General features: G+C 47.0%; 2 protein-coding genes across 2 annotated transcripts in view; one reads left to right on the forward strand and one right to left on the reverse strand.

Annotated features, from left to right (window-relative positions):
* RAD54L (RAD54 like) overlaps positions 1 to 402 on the forward strand; it is a 31,881-nt gene extending 31,479 nt beyond the window's left edge. The window contains exon 18 of the mRNA XM_050801631.1: positions 1 to 402. Coding sequence (XP_050657588.1) covers positions 1 to 211 — 211 coding nt within the window. The 3' untranslated portion in view covers positions 212 to 402.
* LRRC41 (leucine rich repeat containing 41) overlaps positions 329 to 22,766 on the reverse strand; it is a 27,645-nt gene continuing 5,207 nt past the window's right edge. The window contains exons 2-10 of the mRNA XM_050801605.1: positions 22,398 to 22,484; positions 21,376 to 21,446; positions 8,336 to 9,473; positions 3,046 to 3,306; positions 2,325 to 2,489; positions 2,121 to 2,219; positions 1,425 to 1,547; positions 1,111 to 1,186; positions 329 to 1,013 (exon numbers count right to left, since the gene is read on the reverse strand). Coding sequence (XP_050657562.1) covers positions 794 to 1,013; positions 1,111 to 1,186; positions 1,425 to 1,547; positions 2,121 to 2,219; positions 2,325 to 2,489; positions 3,046 to 3,306; positions 8,336 to 9,473; positions 21,376 to 21,446; positions 22,398 to 22,484 — 2,240 coding nt within the window. The 3' untranslated portion in view covers positions 329 to 793. The remainder of the gene's footprint in view (positions 1,014 to 1,110; positions 1,187 to 1,424; positions 1,548 to 2,120; positions 2,220 to 2,324; positions 2,490 to 3,045; positions 3,307 to 8,335; positions 9,474 to 21,375; positions 21,447 to 22,397; positions 22,485 to 22,766) is intronic.

The following is a 22,766-nucleotide window of genomic DNA, read 5'->3' on the forward strand; positions in this document are numbered from 1 at the left end:
GTTGCACTGCCGACGCTGTGTCAACAGCCGTCAGATCCGGCCACCCCCTGATGGTTCTGACTGCACTTCAGACCTGGCTCAGTGGAACCACTGCACTGATAAGCGGGGGCTCCAGGATGAGGTACTCCAGGCTGCCTGGGATGCTGCCTCCACTGCCATCACCTTCGTCTTCCACCAACGTTCTCATGAGGAGCAGCGGGGCCTCTGCTGATAACCAGCTGGTCTGGGTGTAGCTCTTAGAGGAAGGAGATAGGGAAAAGGGGTTCCTTGCCCCACAGGGCCCTGTTGAATTTTGTTCTCTGGGAGAAAATCATCAAGAAGGGCTGCATGATGTTTGCCCAAAATTTATTTTATAAGAAAAACTTTTTTGGTTAAAAAAAAGAATAAAGGTATGAAAGGGTTTGAGGCCTGAGAGCAGTGTGGTAAGCCCAGCAGGGAAGAAGCCCCCTATACTTCTCTAAAGCCTGGGTGCCTGCTTGAGGAGGGAAGGCAGGAACCCAGGGGCAGGGGAGGGCGTCTCTTCAGCAATGATGATGACCACTGTAACCTCCTAGCCCAGGGTTCCCAGCATACTGAGTAAGGGGCCCAAAGACACTAAACCCAGCTGTGAGAATGCCTCTTTGCTGGGCCTCATCAAGGCCTCCAGGACCTCAGTGCAAGGGAAGAAGGAAAAAAGAGACAAAAGGTGACAGAAAGAGAAAGATAGAACTGGTGGTTGGGGTTCTGGGCAGCCCATGCTTCAGCCCCTGCAAGCTGATGGTACCGAGCATGAGACTGTGAGGTACGGGCCCCATCACATGGTGCTAACATAATCTGCGAAGGCCTGGGATGAGTCCCATGAGTCGCTAACCACATGGCAGGTAGCCCGGAGTCGCCGGATGGCTTCCCTGGCTGTGACTGCATCCTGGTCCAGCCAGTTTTGGAAGAGGCGCAGGTGACCAAAGGCTCCACGGCCCCAGCGCTCCAGCCGCTTGGCGAACTCCAGAAGCCCATCTGGCTTGATGCAGTTGGAACTGGTAGGGTGAGATGGATTAGATATCCAGGAAGCAGCAAATTCCTGGTCTATATCTCTGTAGCCCCATCCCTTGTCTTGCCCTTCCCCTCATGTACCTGATGTCCAGCTGACAGAGAGAGGAGGATGAATCCTCTGAGAAAACATCTGCCAAGGCCAGCAGGCCAGCATTCCCTGGAGAGAAGGGGAGAAGTGCCTGTCACCTCCACCCAAGAACAGGGAACAAGGGTATCCCAACCCAACTGTGGCTGGGGAGAAGCCCAGCCCTGCTGGTTCCTGAAGCCCCAGCACAGAAATATCTGTATTCCAACTCCCACGTTCCCAATGGAGAGGTCTTTGCCTTTATCCAGTGAGTTTTTAGGTCAAAGGCCTAGCTCCTTTCCCCTCTGCCTCCCCAGGGTCTGGCCCCCACCCAGGCGGTTCCCTGGCAGCCGGAGGCCCTTCAGTGTGGAGTTGCCCTTCATAGCAGCAACCATCTCAGGCAGAAATTGGGCTGGGCGCTTCTCAAACAGACGGCAGAAGGAGAAGGTAATCTCTGTCAAGAAAAATTATAGTAAATTCTGATGGCTGTATTAGGACTTGTGCCGCCCCCCCTACCCCAGTTGGCCCTAGCAAGGGGTATTAACATTGTATAGGCCCAAAAAGAGGAAGGAATTTTTCTAGACTCCATGCAAGGCTGGAACTAAATCAGAATCCAAACCAAAGACTGAACCTAAATGTTCACTATTAGGAGGTTCTCTGCATGGACAATTCTCCATTAACTTTCTTCTTTCCCTATCACTGACCACCCTCTATGCGGGGTTGGGGATCAGAGAAAAGTCTATGAAGGGAGCCTGGCACAGTACATTTTGCCCCACCACCACCATTTTGTCCACCTCTGAAAGGTAAGAGCAACTTCTGGGTGAGGCACTCTAAAAGAGTAATTTTTCATGTTTAGCAGAGGAGGAATTGAGGTTGGGGCTTTTAGAAGGAAAGTCATGCAGGTTCTATATCCATTTTATAGTTGAGGACACAAGGCCAAGAAAGGAGCAGTGGTTTGCTCACTCAGATAATGGCAGAACCACAGTGAAGACCCAGGAAATGTCCAGGTTCTGAATGAGGGACTTACCTTGCAGAGTCAGATTCTGTAGCAAAAAGAGCACCTCGCTCTGACAGTCAGCCAGATTCATGTCATGGAAGCTCAGTCTTTTCAGGGCTAGGTTGTACTCTGGATAGGAGGCAGAGATCATGGACCATGGACCTTAGCTTTCCTAGAGAACAGTGCTAGGTCCCCACCTACTCCTCTCCCTTCACCATTCTGGCTGGGTCCTACCTTTGAGTGTTTGCAAAACAAGCCCAAAATCCTGGGGAGAGGCAAAGGTGGCACTATCCAGGGACAGCTGCTGCAGAGAACCCGAGGCCTTCAGAACGGAGCACAGCAGTGGGGCTGGCTGGGCTCCCCGTGGAAATCCCATCTCCAACTGCTCCAGGCAGTTTTCTGGATATGGTGGGGAAAGAAGATTCCAGCTGGCCATCTCTACCTCACTCCCATAGTAGGTCCCATCCTGTTCTTAAGGGATTCATCTAAAAAATTATTTATTCATTCACTTGTTGAATGCCTACCATATGTCAGCACTGTGCTAGATTCTGGATATTGAGCACTAAATAAGAGATTTAATCCTTGCCCTGGTAGAACTTTTAGACCAGGAAGACAGGCTACTCAGACAAGCAAATAAAGTACACAGAGTGGTGGGACAGGAGACATACAAGAACTAAGGGAACATACAGCAGGGGAACTAATCCAGTCTAAAGGTCAGTTCTTTTCCTTTTCTGGAGACCAAGCTTCCTTGGTCACTCTCTGCAGGTCTTATGGTGGTTTAGGCCCTGTCTAGCTCAATAGTATCTTAGTGGCAAGCTCTAAAGGGGAACAGGTTCCAGAGAAGCCAGGAATGAGTGATAGAGGAGGTCCTTCCCCTTTCCTCATACGAATGCATCTGCACGTTTGTGTGCGGATACACGTGCATGCACACACATACACATACACAGTGCTTCACCTGGTATCTCCTCATCGCCTATTATGAGGCTAGGGGGTCCTGCATTCCCTGGCACACCAGGGTTGTCCCGCTGGCTTGGGTGGTCAACACGAATAGAGAGGACCCGTAGCAGTGGCAGTGCTCGCACGATAGCACGTGTCAGCTCCAGGATGGGCAGTGGTGAGAACAGGTCACTGAGATGCAGGGCACGGAGGCGACATCCAGCCTGGCCTGACAGGGCCCGCAGGCTGTCTAGCAGGCGGAAGATGTTAGAGCCCAGGCCTATGGCAAGAAAGAGATTAAGTCAGAACCATGTGGGAGTGTCAGCAGGGGTAATATATTCAAATACAACTCCAAATACTTTTGGTTACTAGCAAATCTCTTGGGTTTTGGCTCAGCTTATTTAAACCCATTTGTCTTAACTACTCATCCATGTCTTGCTTTTTCCTTAGGTAACCAGCATACTGAGGTCTGCTGTTTCGGGCTATGCCCATAAGAAGCATCAGTCAGGGCAGAGTCACAAAATTTAGAAGATACGTCTGCCTCCTTAGCACAGCAGGCAGCGCGTCAGTCTCATAATCTGAAGGTCCTGAGTTCGTACCTCAGGGGGCAGCTGGTATTTGGCCGGGCGCGGTGGCTCACGCCTGTAATCCCAGCACTTTGGGAGGCCGAGACGGGCGGATCACGAGGTCAGGAGATCGAGACCATCCTGGCTAACACGGTGAAACCCCGTCTCTACTAAAAAATACAAAAAACTAGCCGGGCGAGATGGCAAGCGCCTGTAGTCCCAGCTACTGGGGAGGCTGAGGCAGGAGAATGGCGTCAACCCGGGAGGCGGAGCTTGCAGTGAGCTGAGATCCGGCCACTGCACTCCAGCCTGGGCGACAGAGCGAGACTCCGTCTCAAAAAAAAAAAAAAAAAAAAAAAAAAAAAGATACAATATGGTGAAGCAGCATGTGGCTACTAGCTGAATGACAGGCCCAGACAGTAGCAGGTCTCTGGATTTCTGGGTTCTGAGTAGTTTTCTGAAGAAACTGGCCTTGAAGGAAGTTTTAGACAGAGGGAGAAGACATAGTCAAGAATCCCAGTTAGTTGGGAGCACTGGCTCATGCCTGTAATCCCAACACTTCGGGAGGCCAAGGTGGGCAGATCACTTGAGGCCAAGAGTTCCAGACCAGCCTGGCCAACATGGTGAAACCCTGTCTCTACCGAAAATACAGAAATTAGCTGGGCTTGGTGGCACATGCCTGTAGTCCCAGCTACTGGGGAGGCTGAGGCAGGAGAATCACTTGAACCTGGGAGATGGAGGTTGCAGTGAGCCGAGATCACACCACTGTACTCCAGCCTGGGTGACAGAGCAAGACTGTCTCAAAAAAAAAAAAAAAAAAAAAAAAAAATCACAGCTCGGAGAGTGCAAGGCATGCATGGGACGCTTGCTTGTTTGGCTACATGAGGCTCAGGAAACAGCTCTAGAGGGCAGGGCTTTGAAGGCCACATTATGGAAAGGCAAAGGGATGGTTTAATCTCATAGGCAATAGGGAGCACCTAAAAACTATGGAGAGTGACAGTGACCCAACGGGGAATACTTTAGAAGAATCAATGGGTGGGAATGGGGCAGAAAAAAAATAACCAAATCCCACAGGATGGACTAGGATCCAGGAAGGTTAGTTGCTTAATGCCACAGGCAAATAATTCCTTGGACTGTGCAGGCTCCTGTTCATTCATTCATTCAACTAAACTACCCAGGGCCTACTAAATATCACGTTTTTTGCTAGACACTAGTGAGCAGAACATTGCTTTTTTTTTCTTACATAGCTTGATAATGTAAAGGAAACTGGGGGAATAAAGTACTATGGAATTACAAAGGATGGGTACCTAGTCCAGCTTACATCAGTAAAGGCACTCCAGCTAAGTCCTAAAAAACATAAAGGAGACAGGCTAAAATTTAGGAAGAATGATTGTGGCAGAGGCAACTTGGCATATGTAGAGTCCTGAAGGAGAACAAAAAAATTTCATAATGGCTGGTGTGAAATTGTGAAGGGGGAAGCATTCAAGATACAACAATAGGCCAGGTGTGGTGGCTCACACCTATATATTACCAGCACTTTGGGAGGCTGAGGTAGGCAGATCACCTGAGGTCAGGAGCCCAAGACCAGTCTGGCCAACATGGTAAAACCCTGTCTCTACTAAAAATACAAAAATTAGCTGGGTATAGTGGCGTGTGCCTGTAATCCCAGCTACTAAGGCAGTAGAATTGCTTGGACCTGAGAGGTGGAGGTTGCAGTGAGCCAAGATTACACCATTGCATTCCAGCCTGAGTGACAAGAGTGAGATTCCATGTCAAAAAAAAAAAAAAAAAAAAAAAGATACAACCATAGAAGTAACCAGGAGTGGCCGGGTGTGGTGGCTCACGCCTGTAATCCCAGCACTTTGGGAGGCCGAGATGGGCAGATCACGAGGTCAGGAGATCGAGACCATCCTGGCTAACACGGTGAAACCCCGTCTCTACTAAAAAATACAAAAAACTAGCCGGGCGAGGTGGCGGGCGCCTGTAGTCCCAGCTGCTCGGGAGGCTGAGGCAGGAGAATGGCGTGAACCCGGGAGGCGGAGCTTGCAGTGAGCTGAGATCCGGCCACCGCACTCCAGCCTGGGTGACAGAGCGAGACTCCGTCTTAAAAAAAAAAAAAAAAAAAAAAAAGAAGCAACCAGGAGTGAGAACATAAATGACCCCTAAGTAAAATTAAGCAATATGGTGAGGGGAAGCCATTGAAAGCTGTTTGCGTGAATGAATGACAGGGTCATTTTTGACTGATTTTTGAAAGAATCAAGACTGCATTTTTCAAAGGATGCTTGGGCTGCAGCGCGGATAATGGATTTGTATGGTATGAGTAAGGAGTCCGGAGGAACTGCTGAAATTAGTTCAGGTAGGGAATAATGGTAGCTTGAATTAAGGATGTGGAGATAAATAAATGTATTTAACAAATTGTAAAGATAGGGCTGGGCGTAGTGGCTCATGACTATAATCTCAGCAGTGAAGGAGGCTGGGGTTGGTGGATCACTTGAGGCCAGGAGTTCAAGACCAGCCTGGCTGGGGAAACCCTGTCCTTACTAAAAATATAAAAACTAGCCCAGTGTGGTGGTATATGCCTGTAATTCCAGGTACTTGGGAGGTTGAGGCACGAGAATCACTGGAACCCAGAAGGTAGAGGTTCCAGTGAGCTGAGATTGCACCACTGCACTCCAGCCTGGGTGACAGCAAGAGTGTCTCAAAAAGGAAAACGGAAAGATAGGGCCTCATGAGCAAATGTGTGGAGTAAGACAATACAGGTTTCTTTGGGCAAGTGAGTAAACCAATGTCATTGAGAACAGAAGGATCAGTATAGTGTGAAGGTGCATTCAAGTAGATGTAATGAGTTGGGGGGGCATGTTGTGGGTTATGAAGTGGTCATGTCTATTAGCTGGATAAATGGGTCTGGAAGGTCAAGAGAAAGATCTGGGGTAATGTCACATAATGGGGAATCTTTAGCATAGTTGGCCTTTGAAACCACAGGAATGGATGAAATTGTCCAAGAAGGGTGCATAAAGTGGGAAAGCTCTGAGGAATTCTGAATAAGCAGACAGGAGGAGAAAACTTTTTTTTTGAGATGGAGTCTCGTTCTGTTGCCCAGGTTAAAGTACAGTGGCACGATCTCCAGTCACTGCAACCTCAGCCTCCTGAGTAGCTGGGATTACAGGCACCCACCACCACGCCTGGCTAATTTTTGTATTTTTAGTAGAGACGGGGTTTCACCATCTTGGTCAGGCTGGTCTTGAACTCCTGACCTCGTGATCCACCTACCTTGACCTTCCAAAGTGCTGGGATTACAGGCATGAGCCACTGTGCCCGGCCAAGAAAACATTTTTTAAGATAGTGAAAAAAAAAAAAAATGAAGATTAATAGCAATAAATCCTGCCAAGAAAAGTTACTGAAAAGTATACATTGAATCTAGTAACAAGGAGGACCTTGGAGACATAAGTCCTTGCCAGTGCAGTGGTAGGGGTATAAGAGGCTGGAAGGGGCTGTGGGTAAGAGAAGTGGAAACAGTACAGATAACTAAGGTTGTGAAGAATAGGAGATGATAGTTAACAGTTTATTAATATGGCACAGACAGAGGTGGTGGTGGCAGTTTTTGGTGGAGACCTGTTAAGATGCTGGTAGAAGAGAGACAGTGGAAAGGAGAAAGATAGTATAAATAGTTGTTTGAAAGCATGGATCTGCAGTCTGGTTGCCTGGGTTTGAATCCTAGCTCTATAATTGCTAGGTTATCCTGAGGAAGTCACTTGCTGTCATAGCGTTGTAAAGATTAAATTGTTAGATCAAATTATCAAGAATACTTAAAATATGCCAGACACATACTAAGCAGTATATAAAAATTAGTTTGAGAAACAAGCTTCCCTAAGAAGGTAGGATGCTTGTTTCTCAAACTGGTAATTTTTATATACTTCATTGTGAAGCTCTATGCATCTAGAGCACAGGTGAGAGAATTAGCCTTAGAAAGGATGGTGGTCTCTTCCATTCTGGTGGAGAAGGATGAGTGCAGATGGAGAGTTTATAGGCTGCTTAGCAAGCTGAAGAAACTCATGTGTGATGGCTTATATTTTCTTGGTGAAGTAGGTGAGGTCATCCCTGAGGAGGGAAAAGGAGGGTTTGGAAGTGGTAGGAATGGGAGCTGATGTTGCAAGCACAGTGAAGGTTCATATGAGGTTAATGATCATGAGTGTATAGTAGCACTGATTTGCACAGTTGTATGATTTTTCTCTAGCAGTGCTCAGCAACCTAGGCAGATTGCTGGATTTAGCCAGAGTTGAGGTTTAGCTAGCTGGGCACAAGCAGGAGGGAAATGAGGACTGAGGATTGCTTTGCAGGTTGTTGGTCTGATAAGAAATTGTGTCCCACACCTTGTCTGGACAGCTGCTCTAATATGACTGGTGAGGTCAAACTGTAGCCCTGCCTGGGCATGCATATACTATACTGCTCCCACCTGCCCTTGGATTGCCTTGCATATCTAAAATGTATTCATTCTTCAGATTCCAGCTGGCTTGTCTCATTGCCCCTCAGGAACCCCTGCTTTCAACAACTAATCAAGTGTATAGACTTTATGTTCCTCTCTTCTAGCACTGACAGTCTCCCCTGCTGTGAGGCATACAAGTCTTCCTCTCTAACCTCCTGATCATACCCCCAATTTGCCCCTCCCACCTCCCCAGAATTAGGCACACAGCTAGTGCTTGCTAGGCAATCCAAGCCCAATCCCTGCCACTCCAGGGTGCTCACCATTGTAGGAGAGTGTGAGGCTCTCCAGTGACACCCAGGAGCTCAGCAGGTGGCATAGTGTCAGGGCTGCCTCTGTAGAGAGTGGAACTGTGAATAGCTCCAAGGTGGAGATGCTGCGGAATCTTTGTGAAGCTTCCAGTGCTGGAAGCCCCAGGCAGCTGGGATCTGATCCATCCAAAGCTCCACAAGCCACTTCCCCAATCTCCATCTCTTCACCATCCTCCTTCTCGCCAGCCACAATAAAAACAAAGTCATACAGGTCTTCAGACTCTGCACCAGGCCCCTGACGAGTGCGAGCACCCTTCTTCCCTGCAGCTCGCTTGAAACGCTTTAGGGGCTTAGGCTGTGGGGCTGAGCTAGCTGGTGCCCGTTTGTATGAGGATGTAGAAGAAGAGGCAGAGGAAGTGGCTGCTAGAGCAGAAGGTGGCCGCTTGGTGCCAGGAACCTCATGGGAGGTGGCTGGGGGGTGCAGCTCCCTCTTAAGGTCTGTTCCGCCTGCTGTCAGGCTCTCCTGTGTGCTCCGGCGTGTTACCCGAGTGGCAGGTGCAGCTCTGGGCATCTGCTTGGCTTCACTCTTACGCCGGCTGGCCATCAGGGCTGCAGCACATCGCTCAGCAGCATCCCGGCGGGGCCGACGTGAGCCCAATAAGAGGGACCCTTCATCTCGGGATGGGGCCCGGCCTCGGGAGGCCTCTCCACAGAGGCGGCAGGGTGGGCCACCAGGCCCTGGTTGCCAGAAGCCAGCACTCATGGTGAGAATAAGGATGAAAAGGGCTGACTCAGGCACAGGCCAGGAGTATAGCGACACTTGACTGACAGCCCCATGGTGAATGAGCTGATGCAACAGCTGCCGAAGTGACTGCTGAGCAGCCACATCAGAGAACAGCAGGTGGCGGAACTTGAGTGTGTGCAGGGAGCTGGCCAAGGTCTCCAGAACCCTGCGGTTGGGCTCAGCCACCAGCTCGGTTGCACCCTGCAGCATGTTACAGATGGTGAGCTGTCGGACATGGCGGGAGCTGTGCAGAAGAGGCGAGAACCGCTGATCACAAAGACGCCTGTCAGAAGACACATCAATGGTCCCACGTAGAACATGGGAAAAAAAGGCCTCCATAAACTTGGCTCGCCAGCATGTCACACTCTGAAAAGAAGAAAACATGCCAGACGGCCATGATATATCCATGAAACTGTCCAAATTTCCTCCTCCTCCAATAGCAAACTATTTACTGAGTCAGGCAACACTCTACAAATTCATTTAATCTTCACATCTCTGAGGTATGTATTATTATTAGCCCTAATTCACAGGTAAAACTGAGGCACAAAGAGGTTATCACCTGTGGTCACACAGGTAAGTGGTTGGGTTATTTGAACCCAGGAAATCTGGTTCCAAAGACCCTGCTTTTATTATAGTGCCTCCACTGAAACACCCCATAAGTTCTTCCATGTTTGTTTCTAGAACCTTACCCCAATTTTTTTTTCTTTTCTTTTTTTTTTTTTTTAAAGATAGAATCTTACTTTGTAGCCCAGGCTGGAGTGCAGTGGTATGATCTCAGCTCACTGCAACTTCTGCCTCCCAGGTTCAAGTGATTCTTGTGCCTCAGCCTCTGGAGAAACTGGGATTACAGGTGCCCACCACATCCGGCTAATTTTTGTATTTTTTTTTAGTAGAGATGGGGTTTCACCATATTGGCCAGGCTGGTCTTGAACTCTAGACCTCAAGTGTTCCGCCCACCTTGGCCTCCCAAAGTGCTGGGATTGTAGGCATGAGCCACCACGCCCAGCCCCTTATCCCAACTTTTAATTCTTACCACCAACAGCCCCTTATCACTTCACACCTGACCACTAACTTCCTGATTACTCTCCCTGTCCCCAAAGTAGTGCTGTAAAACACTAATAACATCATACTGCATTAAAACACCCGATGTCTACCTACTGCCCTTCCACCCTCTGCCTGAGAAGCTTTATTTCCCACATCTTGCTTATGAGAATGCTTTGCTCTAGCCAAACTGGTCACCCCATGGACCCAAACCTGCCTATGTCCTTTCCTACATCTACCAGAAATGTCTCCATTGCTGAACTAGACTTCCTGAAAGGACTTAGAAACATGTCATTTGAGACTGTCTCTTGTTGGGACTCCTCTGACACTGACTACTCAAGACTAAGATGCTGGTGTGTTGTCTCATGGTGTTGAGTCCCTTTACCTGTGTACATGTCTTATCCCAGCCACATTAGAAATTCTTAGAAAGCAGGAATCATATCTTGATTTATTTCTTCCAAGGCAACAGTTATTTGCTTTGATGGATAGGAAATCTCATCAGACTATTCTGCACTTGATCTTAGCCAAAAGGCCAAGAAGCGATTCATCAGACTATTCTGATATGTTTAATATAACTCTGAATGCAAGTGATTCTCAGCCTTTGGTGCACATCAGAATTCCCTTGGAGCTTTTCTTCCCCAAAATTCACATACCAGACACCCAGACTTGGTGATTCTGTGTTACATCTGAGGTAAGGTCCAGATATTTTTATTGTTTGAACCATCCCAGATGATTCTGATGTACATCAGAGGTTAGGAATTACTGCTACCTAATCCAGAAGGGCACACCGAGACAAAGACAGGTACCAGACCCTAAAGTTTCTAATTTAAGATGATCCCTAAGTCATCTTGGGGGCAGTAGAAAGTCAGGTCCCAGCTCTTTCAGTATCCTCTGGATTTCTCTGAACCTCTTCCCTCATCTGCAAAATGTGGATAACCTGCTTCACAGGATTGTTGTGAAGATCAAAATGAAGTAGTACAAATTAAAGCACTTTGTAATCTGTAAAATATAAAAAATGTTACTGCTGCTGCCACTGCTATTAACCTGGACGGGATATGAAATGGAGGCAGAGCCTGTTAAGCATGGTGCTCATTCAGACTAAAGCCAAGGCTGTGGGGGCCTGAGGTTCCCCAAGACTAAAACATTTCTTTGGTCCTTACCCTGCCTCCATGCATTCCTCCATACTGGAGTGACCCTCAGTTCCTATTTGAGGTTCTCAGAAGGAACTAGGCCTCTGCTGTCCTCAAGCAAAAGTGTCATTCCTGTTGCCTTAGCTATTTCCCCAGACTCCACTTACTGTGGTAATAATTAGGAATGACTTCCTGCTTGAAATAACTGCATAGCAGCAACACAGAAAGGCCTTGCTCATCAGCAGCAGGACACTGAGGGCAGGAAAAACTACCTGGCAACCAAATCTCTGCTCAGCTTTGAGTGAAGGCAAAGAAGGTATCCTTTGGTCCTACCTCACACTAGCACTTTTCCTACAGATTTGCTGCCCACACCCAGTATTGAAAAACACTTGCAGGTAACCTTAGCAAGGCTTCAGCTTTACAAGTGAGCTAGTCAGATGGTTATTACAATATCCGGCCTAAAATATGGACAAAGATGGTGAGCCAAGATATTGTGGCTGTTTCTGGCTATAAGAGGCACAGGGGAAATGTATGTTAGATAAGTAAATACTGGACTTTTTCAGACATGTTAACGGTTGATGAAACCAATGGGAGACAGAATATTCGGAACACTCCAGACACAACTGCAGTGAGCAGCATGACACAGTGATCAGGAACATGCACTCCAGAAGCAGGCTGCTTCAACTTGAATCTGGGTCCGCCATTCACTAACTGTAACTTAGGCAAGTCATTTCCCCTCTTTCTGCCTTAGTTTCATCATCTATAAAGTGGAAGATCACTATGTACTGACATCATAGCATTTTTGTGACAGTTAAATGAGTAAAGTTACGACAGCTCTCAGTGGCTTCTTTCTCACAAACTAACGTACGAGCAGACAGAAGATCACGAAGTTTTATTTCATCACCACTCTTAAGAAGAATCTATGCTAAAATTCGAAGCTGAGAGATGCTTGAGATCTAGTCCAAACCACTCATTTTATGGACTCGTATGCTATCACGATGCAAAGTGATTTAGTACTTTGTTTTCTGTGAGGGTAAGGGAAATGAGGCATGATCAATGAAGTGAAGTGACATTTGCCCCAACACAATCTTTGGCCCATCCTCAATGGGCTGGCAGGGGAAGAAGAAGTGTGTGTACAAACTAGGGGGGGGCTAAACATCTTGTGCTAACTTGTTAGAGCTAACAATATTCACAAACTATATGTTGTTCATTGTTTTGCTGATACCAGAAATATTGTGTGTGGATAGAGAAGCAAATGAAAAATCATGGACCAGGCATGGTGACTCATGCATGTAATCCCAGCACTTGGGGATGCCAAGGCAGGCAGATTGCTTGAGTCCATGAGTTTGAGACCAGCCTGGGCAACGTGACAAAACCCTATCTCTACTAAAAATAGGAAAAGTTTAGCCGGGCATGGTGGTGCACGCCTGTAATCCAGCTGCTTGGGAGGCTGAGGTGGGAGGATTGCCTGAGCCTGGGAGGTTGAGGCTGCAGTGAGCCAAGATCGTGCCACTGTACTCCAGCCTGGGCAACTGGAGTGAGACTGTCTCAAAAAAAGTGTAAACTGGCCGGGCGCGGTGGCTCAAGCCTGTAATCCCAGCACTTTGGGAGGCCGAGGCGGGCGGATCACGAGGTCAGGAGATCGAGACCATCCTGGCTAACATGGTGAAACCCCGTCTCTACTAAAAAAATACAAAAAACTAGCTGGGCGAAGTGGCGGGTGCCTGTAGTCCCAGCTACTCGGGAGGCTGAGGCAGGAGAATGGCGTCAACCCGGGAGGCGGAGCTTGCAGTGAGCTGAGATCCGGCCACTGCACTCCAGCCCGGGTGACAGAGCGAGACTCCGTCTCAAAAAAAAAAAAAAAAAAAAGTGTAAACTAACTCTGGAGTATTTACGTGTATGAGAGTAGCTACATGTATTTGTTTTTGTTTTTACAACATTGAGACAATCCCAGTTTCAAATGCTGGGCTTTTAAAACATACCATGTATTCAAATGTTTTTAGAATATTTTCTTTTGAAAATGTGTACCATATGTAATAATACTCGCTGTATTGAATATTTCCATTGTTTCTAGCTTTTTTTTTTTTTTTTTTTTTGAGACAGTTTTTCTGTCACCCTGACCTGGGCTGGAGTGCAGTGGCAGGATATTAGCTCATTGCAACCTCTGCCTCCCGGGTTCAAGCAATTCTCATGCCTCAGCCTTCCAGTAGCTGGGACTACAGGTGCATACCACCATGTCCAGCTAATTTTTTGGTATTTTTTAGTAGACAGGGTTTCGCCATGTTGGCCAGGCTGGTCTCAAACTCCTGAGCTCAGTTGATCTGCCTGCCTTGGCCTCCCAAAGTGTTGAGATTACAGGCATAAGCCACCACGCCTGGCCTGTTTCTAGGTTTTGGTTTTTTTTTTTTTTTAGACATTCTCGTTCTGTTGCCCAGGCTGGAGTACAGTGGCATGATCTCGGCTCACTGCAACCTCCATCTCCCAGGTTCAAGCTATTCTGCCCCAGCCTCCCAAGCTGGGATTACAGGCATGTGCCACCATGCCTGGCTAAGTTTTGTATTTTTGGTAGAGATGGGGTTTTGCCATGCTGGCCAGGCTGGTCTTGAACTCCTGACCTCAAGTGATCTGCCCGCCTTGGCCTCCCAAAGTGCTGGGATTACAGGTGTGAGCCACGGTGCCTGACCCTGTTTCTAGCTTTTTTTTTTTTTTTTTTGAGACGGAGTCTTGCTGTGTCACCCAGGCTGGAGTGCAATGGCCAGATCTCGGCTCACTGCAAGCTCCGCCTCCCGGGTTCACGCCATTCTCCTGCCTCAGCCTCCCAAGTAGCTGGGACTACAGGCACCCGCCACCTCGCCCGGCTAGTTTTTTTTTTTGTATTTTTTAGTAGAGACGGGGTTTCACCGTGTTAGCCAGGATGGTCTCGATCCCTGACCTCGTGATCCGCCCGTCTCGGCCTCCCAAAGTGCTGGGATTACAGGCTTGAGCCACCGCGCCCGGCCTTTTTTTTTTTTTTTTTTGAGACGGAGTCTTGCTCTGTCGCCCAGGCTGGAGTGCAGTGGCCGGATCTCAGCTCACTGCAAGCTCCGCCTCCCGGGTTCACGCCATTCTCCTGCCTCAGCCTCCGGAGTAGCTGGGAGTACAGGCGCCCGCCACCTCGCCCAGCTAGTTTTTTTGTATTTTTTTAGTAGAGACGGGGTTTCACCATGTTAGCTAGGATGGTCTTGATCTTGTGACCTCGTGATCCGCCCGTCTCGGCCTCCCAAAGTGCTGGGATTACAGGCTTGAGCCACCGCGCCCGGCCTCTAGCTTTTTTATATTGAACTCTTCTGTAATATACATCTGGAAATAAATCTTCATGAGTATCTCAATTTTTATATACTATAAATTCTAAGAAGCAGAACTTCTAGCCAAATTATTTTTTTTAAGAGACAGGGTCTTGCCCCATCACCCAGGGCTACAGTGCAGTGGTGAGATTATAGCTCACTGTAGCCTTGAACTCCGGGTCTCATGCAATTTTCCTGCCTCAGCCTCCCAAGTAGCAGGGACTATAGACGCATGCCACTATGCACAGCTAATTTTTAATTTTTTTCTGTAGAGATGAGGTCTCACTATGTTGCTCCAGCAGGTTTTCTTTTTTTGAGATGGAGTCTTTTTCTGTCGCCCAGGCTGGAGTGCAATGGTGCCATCTTGGCTCACTGCAACCTCCACGTCCCAGGCTCAAGTGATTCTCCTGCCTTAGCCTCTTGAGTAGCTGGAACTACAGGCATGTGCCACCACGCCCGGCTAAGTTTTGTATTTTTAGTAGAGACGGGGTTTTACCATATTGGCCAGGCTGGTCTTGAACTCCTGACCTCAGGTGATCTACCTGCCTTGGCCTCCCAAAGTGCTGGGATTACAGGTGTAAGCCACCATCATGCCCAGCATAAATTTTCTGGGGAGGAGAGGGTCTCTGTCAGCCAGGCTGGAGTGCAGTGGTGCTATTATAGTTCACTGCAGCCTCAACCTCCTGGGCTCCTCAGCTTCCCAGTTAGCTGGGAGGTACATGCCAACAAGCCCAGCTAATTTTTAAAAATTATTGCAGGCTGGCCACAGTGGCTTATACCTGTAATCCCAGTACTTTGGGAGGCCAGGGCCAGGGGATCACTTGAGGTCAGGAGTTCGAGACCAGCCTGGCCAATGTGGTGAAACCTCGTCTCTACTAAAAATACAAAAAGTAGCCCGGCCTAGTGATGGGCGCCTGTAATCTCAGCTACTTTGGAGGCTGAGGCAGGAGAATCACTTGAACCCGAAGGCAAAGGTTGCAGTGAGCCAAGATCATACCACTGCACTCCAGCCTGGGAGACAGAGAGAGACTCTGTCTTAAAAAAAAAAAAAAAAAAAAATTATTGCAGGGATGGGGTCTCCCTGTGTTGCCCAGACTGGTCTCGAATTCGTGGGCTCAAGTGATCCTCTTGCCTTGGTGTTCTAAAGTCTGGAATTACAGGTAAGAGCCACCATACCCAGCCAGCCTAAATATTTTAAAGTCTGAACAAATATTACCACATTGCCTACCAAGAAAGTTACAACAATTTCTGTTACCACCAACAGCATATTAAAATGCAAATTTCACCCACCCATGGCCAAACCTAGGCATTTCCTTTGCAATGAAAACCAAATCAAAACAAGACGTTACTAAACTAAGCGGTGAGATTTTACTTTCTCAGTTTTATCATGAGACTTAACATTTTTCACTTTACTGGGGATTTTTGTATATTTCGTGATGTGTCCAAATCCTTACTCATTTTACTGGGATATTTGTCTTTTTCCATTTTGTGTCCCTTTGTTTTGCAAATATTGTTGCAAATGTTCTTTCATAGTGTATTTACCTTTTAAAATTTGGTTATGATGTTGGCATTTTTTTTTAATTTAATTAATACAAAGTCCTAAAGATAGTGTTAATATTTTATGTGGTTAAATATGTCTGTATTTTCTCTCTTGGTTCTGTACATTTAATAATTAGCACTCTTGGCTGGGCACGGTGGCTCACGCCTGTAATCCCAGCACTTTGGGAGGCCGAGGCGGGTGGATCACGAGGTCAAGAGATGGAGACCATCCTGGCCAACATGGTGAAACCTCGTCTCTACTAAAAATGCAAAAACTAGCTGGGTGTGGTGGCGCGTACCTGTAGTCCCAGCTACTACTAGGGAGGCTGAGGCAGGAGAATAACTTGAACCCAGGAGGCAGAGGTTGCAGTGAGCTGAGATCGCACCACTGCACTCCAGCCCGGCAACAGAGCGAGACTTCATCTCAAAACAAAACAAAACAAAATTAGTACTCTCTCCATCCTGAGATTAGGATGGTCACTTTTATTATATTTTTAGTTGTGCTCTTTTTTTTTTTTGAGACAGGTGCAGTGTCATGATCATTGCTCACTGCAGCCTTGACCGACCTCTGACGCTCAGTTGATCCTCCTGCCTCAGCCTCCCGAATAGCTGGGACTAGAGGCGTACACCAGCACACCCAGCTAACTTTTGTATTTTTTGTAGAAACAAGGTTTTGTCATGTTGCCCAGGCTGTTCTTGAACTCCTGGACTCAAGCGATCTGACCACCTTGGCCTCCCAAAGTTTTTCTGGGATTGCAGGTGTGAGCCATCACACCCGGCCTGATTTTACTTTTACTTTTTTTTGCTTATTGGTTTTATTATTTTTGGAGACAGAGTCTCACTCTGTCACCCAGGCTGGAGTGCAATGGAGCAATCTAGTCTCACTGCAACCTCTGCCTCCTGGGTTCAAGTGATTCTCATGCCTCAGCCTCCCAAGGAGTTTAGATTACAGGTATGCACCACCGCGTCCAGCTAATTTTTGTATTTTTATTTTTTATCTTTATTTTTTTGAGTCAGAGTCTCACTGTGTCACCCAGGCTGGAGTGCAGTGGTAAAATCTCAGCTCATTACAACCTCTGCCACCTGGGTTCAAGCAATTCTACTGCCTCAGCCCCCCAAGTAGTAATCCCAGAGTAGCTGGGATTACAGGCATGCACCACCACACCTGATTTTCAGTAGAGACAGGGTTTCACCATGTGGGCCAGGCTCGTCTCAACTCCTGACCCTCAAGTGACCTGCTCACCTTGGCCTCCCAAAGTACTGGGATTACAGGTATGAGCCACGGTGCTCGGCCTAAGTTTTGTATTTTTAGTAGAGATGGGGTTTCACCATGTTGGCCAGGCTGGTCTCAACTCCTGACCTCAAGTGATCTGCCCACCTCGGCCTCCCAAAGTGCTGGGATTACAGGTGTGAGCCACCACATCTGGCCTGTTGGTTTTATTATTTTTATTTTTTAAATTTTTATTTTTTTCTCTTCTTTGGTGTTGAAACTGATTTTTTGTTGTTTTTGAGTCAAGGTCTGGCTCTATTGCCCAGGCTGGAGTGCGATGGTGTGATCTCAGCTCACTGCATCCTCTGCCTCCTGGGCTCCCTCCCACCTCAGCCTCCTGAGTAGCTGGGACTACACGTGCACACTACCACACCAGGATAATTTTTCTATTTTTTTGTAGAGACGGGGTTTCTCCACGTTGCCCAGGTTGGTCCCAAACTTGTGAGCTCAAGCAATCCACCTACCTCGGCCTCCCAAAGTGCTGGGATGACAGGTGTGAGCCACTGCGCCTGGCCTTTTTTTTTTTTAAGAGGCATGGTTTCGTGCTGTCACCCAGGCTGGAGTGTAGTGGCATGATCACATGCCTGCAACTCCTAGGCTCAAGCTGTTCCTCTCACCTCAGCCTCTGCCGTAGCTGGGATTATAAATGTGAGCCACTGTACCCAACTCTTGAGCTTTTACTTTTTACAACGAAATCTTTTTTTTTTTTTTTTTTTTTTTTTTTTTGAGAGAGAGTTTCGCTCTTGTCACCCAGGCTGGAATGCAATGGCACAATCTTGGCTCACTGCAACCTCCGCCTCCTGGGTTCAAGCAATTCTCCTGCCTCAGCCTCTTGAGTAGCTGGGACTAAAGGCACATGCCACCATTCCCAGCTAATTTTTGTATTTTCAGTAGAGATGGGGTTTCACCATTTTGGCCAGGCTGGTCTTGAACTCCTGACCTCATGATCCGCCTGCCTTGGCCTCTTAAAGTGCTGGGATTATAGGCGTGAGCCACTGTGCCTATTCTTTATACTGAAGTCATTAAAGTATACTATAAATTGAGGCTCTAACTTAACTTTTTCCAAATGGCTAACCAATTGCTAGAGAATAATTTATTGTGTAAATCTTAATTTATTCGTTGCTTTTTCTCCAGAGTATCTATTCTATTATGCAGACCTCTTTTTTTGTTTGTTAGTTTTTTGAGACAGGGTCTCTCTCCTGTTGCCCAGGCTGGAGTACAGTGGTGCGATCTTGGCTCACTGCAGCCTCGACTTCCCAGGCTCAAGTGATCCTCCTACCTTAGCCTCCCGAGTATCTGGGACTACAGGCATGCACCACCATGCCCAGCCAATTCTTTGTATTTTTAGTAGAGATGAGGTCTTGCCATGTTGCCCAGGCTGGCCTTGAGCTCCTGGGTTCAAGCAATCCACCTGCCTCAGCCTCCCAAAGTGCTAAGATTACAGGTGTGAGCCACCATGCCTGACCTCACAGATCTCTTTATATACCCCAGGACTACACAGTTTGAAATATTATTGCTTTATAAGCATTCTATATCTATATTTATCTTGCTCACCATTGATTGTATCCCTGGAACCTAGCATAATACATGGAACTGAGCAGGTGCTGAATAAGTGTTTGTGACTATGAGCTGAAGGCTATTGTCATGCAAAAGTGGGAAGCGGAAGACACCCTCTGGAACAGATATGCTCCAAGTTAGGACCTCTGCCTAACTGACTGTTGGGCCACCAAGCCTGGGGCCTCTAAATGCTCTGAAATGCTTTGAGCCAAGAAGACAGGATAATAAACATTCTTTTCCAGAAAGCTTTCTCCAAGAGAAAAATATAATCTTTATCACCTGCTGGTCAACTATACTGCTTGTGAAATACTGGAACAAAGTGAATCTGATGTTTCCTTAAAGATAGCAAAAAGCAGTTACTCTTTTCTAATATTCTTGAGTCTGCTTGTCTTCCTCATAAGGCCTGGTGTCCTCATTCTGAACTTCAAGGGTTGCAGTCCAGATTTGGAAGTGAATAAGCTGAAGGAGATGGGGCTCAATGTTACTGAACCCAGTGCATCCCCAGAAATTAAATCTCCAATTCCTGACATTAGCTTTTTTTCCACCTGTTATTTGGCCTCATTCACCATAGAAGGCCCAGTTCAAATACTACTTCCTAGAAGAGACTTTCTTGTTCTCTCTCAACCTCCTTACTATCCTGTGTTACACCACTTATCCTATCATATGTGATCTATTTGTAGATTTCCCTATTAAACTGGTAGGTCCTTGCCGGGCACGGTGGCTCATGCCTGTAATCCCAGCACTTTTGGAGGCCAAGGCGAGCAGATCACCTGAGGTCAGGAGTTCGAGATCAGCTGACCAACATGGAAAAACCCTGTCTCTATTAAAAATACAAAAAAATTAGCTGGGTGTGGTGGCACATGCCTGTAATCCCAGCTACTCGAGAGGCTAAGCCAGGAGAATTGCTTGAACCCGGGAGGCAGAGGTTGCATTGAGCCATTGCACTCCAGCCTGGGCGACAAGAGTGAAACTCTGTCTCAAACAAAACAAAACAACTGGTAGGTCTTTAAGATTAGAGGCGGCCGGGCGCCGTGGCTCAAGCCTGTAATCCCAGCACTTTGGGAGGCCGAGACGGGCGGATCACGAGGTCAGGAGATCAAGACCATCCTGGCTAACACGGTGAAACCCCGTCTCTACTAAAAAATACAAAAAACTAGCCGGGCGAGGTGGCAGGCGCCTGTAGTCCCAGCTACTCGGGAGGCTGAGGCAGGAGAATGGCGTAAACCTGGGAGGCGGAGCTTGCAGTGAGCTGAGATCCGGCCACTGCACTCCAGCTTGGGCGACAGAGCGAGACTCCGTCTCAAAAAAAAAAAAAAAAAAAAAAAGATTAGAGGCTGCATCTATTCTTCCAAGATCTGGTACCTGGTTAAGTTTCAGTAAATGTTTATTGAATTAAATCTACCCCGTCACCTAGTTATGGGAGAGTAAAAGAAGCTCTGCTTAAATGAGAGCTCCAGTGATTTATATCTGTATCAGTGAATAATAGAATCCCAGGGCTAAAAGGAGCCCTAAAAGTCATCTTGTGCAACCCCTTTTACAATGCTGAATCCCCTGCAGAACACCTGTGTGTCAAGGAGTTATCCAGACTCCATTTGAACTTAGTGATGGGAAGTTTATTACCTCTAGAATTAGCTTGTTTCATAAGCTCAGGGTTTAAGCTTTACATAAACTTCAGGTTAGCAAAAATGTATTTTCCATTAGCTTCCATCCAGAACAAGTCTATTAATCCCTCCTTCATGTGACAGCCATTCATATATTTCAAGATGGGTCATGTTTCCCAAGTCTTCTCTTTTTCAGGAAAAACATCTCCAGTCTTCCCAATCTGACTCACATAATGTGGCTTTGACTTCTTTCTCCATACTCCATGGGTAGCCTGACCATTGCAGAGCTAGGCAGGACTGTTGACTGTTGTCCACCTTGTCCTTCAGCCTATACTATATTTACACTAGTTCACACAGCTCAAGGTATAGTCATTATGAGTGGCTTCAACATATTGTTGACTAAACTCCCTTAATCTTTTTTATACAAGCTGTTACTAAGCAGACTACTTTATCCCACATCCTGAGGCCATGCAATTGGAACTTTTAAAACTCATTGAAGTATTGGTGTATTCTATTAAATTTCATTTTGTTAGATTTGACCACTGCATCAAGAACTCTAGGAATCCTGGCTCTGCCATCCATTGTGATCACTAACTTTCCCTGTTTTGTGTCCCCTGCAAATATGGTGAGCAAGCAATTCAGTGACAAATGCCAAATGGACCAAAACCTTGTGACAAGCCATCAGAGCCCTCCTCCCACATCCATTCCATCACTGCCTCTGCACTTTACCAGTACCCAGCTTGTGTTTGTGTGCTATTCCTGCTTTTACCATGCAAAATCAGGCTAGTGTTCTACCTGATAACTTACTTCCAAACTGGAAGGCCGTGTCTTCATCAGTTCATCCCAGAGTCGGCGCCAGATGGCCTGAGTGGAGAGGCCTGTAAGGAGAAATATCACACTTGGCTGCTTGCTGGCCACCATAAGTACATCAACCTTTAATGTTGTCCTCCGGGTTCACAGGAGCAATATGGCAGAGTGATTAAGAACATTGGCTCTAAAGACAGATTGCCTGGGTGTGAATATCAGCAAACTACACTCCAGCTATGTGACTTTGGGCAAGTTACTTAATTTCTCTGTGGTTCAGTTTCCTCATCTGTAAAATGTTAATAACAGCTATTTCATAGGGTTGTTGAAAGGATTAGAGTAAATGAGTTTTTCTAGGTAAAGTGCCTAGGACAGTGCTTGACACATTAGGGTTCAATGTTAGCTGTTAACAGATGTGTCTAATGAGCGGAGGAAGCTTGGTAAAATAGAGAAACTAAGATTCGGAAGATCTGGGTTGTTCTGGCTTTGCTATTAATTGTGGTGTGCCTGTGTCTCACTTTTATCAGTATAATAAAGATCATATACTTGGCTTTGTGTTTCACAGGACACTGAGGAATGAGGAAGAAAAATAGGTGTGAAGGTACTTTTTGAAAAGCATGAAGTTCTAAGGCCAGGTGCGGTGGCTCAAGCCTGTAATCCCAACACTTTGGGAGGCCAAGGAAGGTGGATCACGAGGTCAGGAGATTGAGACTGTCCTGGCTAACACGTTGAAACTCCGTCCCTACTAAAAATACAAAAAAAATTAGCCGGGCGTGGTGGTAGGCGCCTGTAGTCCCAGCTACTACTACTGAGGCAGGAGAATGGTGTGAACCCGGGAGGCGGAGCTTGCCATGAGCCAAGATTGCACCACTGCACTCCACCCTGGGCAACAAAGCAAGACTCCGTATAAAAAAAAAAAAAAAAGCATGAAGTTCTAGCAGGTATCAGGTGTAATATTTACCTGAAGAACATTATGGTGCCTTGCTCATAATCATTGACTGAGAAAGAGACAGAAAGATACTCACCTTTCTTGAGGGCAGTTTCCTCAATCCTCTCCAAGTAATATATATTGAGCAGAGGTAGGATGCTTTGAAGTATTGGGCCTGGGAGGGCTACAAAAATCCAAACAAAAGTTTACTTTTCCTCCCCTCCCCCTCCCACTCAAGAGGGTTCCAAGCATTATTTATTCTACTGGAAAGGAAAATGGAAGGGTAGACTTCTCACTTGACAAATGGAGCCTCTAGAAGCTAATCTAGATCTGTTCCAAACTCTAGTCCACTTATCTTCAGCCACTCAGTTGGAAGCTGGAATTTCAGGGGCCAGGGTGAGATCATCCCACAAAACAAGCTGACATGCTAAATGAGCTTGACATGCTTTTTAGGAGCTGGTCAGTT

The sequence above is a fragment of the Macaca thibetana genome, chromosome 1 (genome assembly GCF_024542745.1).
Source record: "Macaca thibetana thibetana isolate TM-01 chromosome 1, ASM2454274v1, whole genome shotgun sequence".
NCBI classification, from domain to species: Eukaryota; Metazoa; Chordata; class Mammalia; order Primates; family Cercopithecidae; genus Macaca; species Macaca thibetana.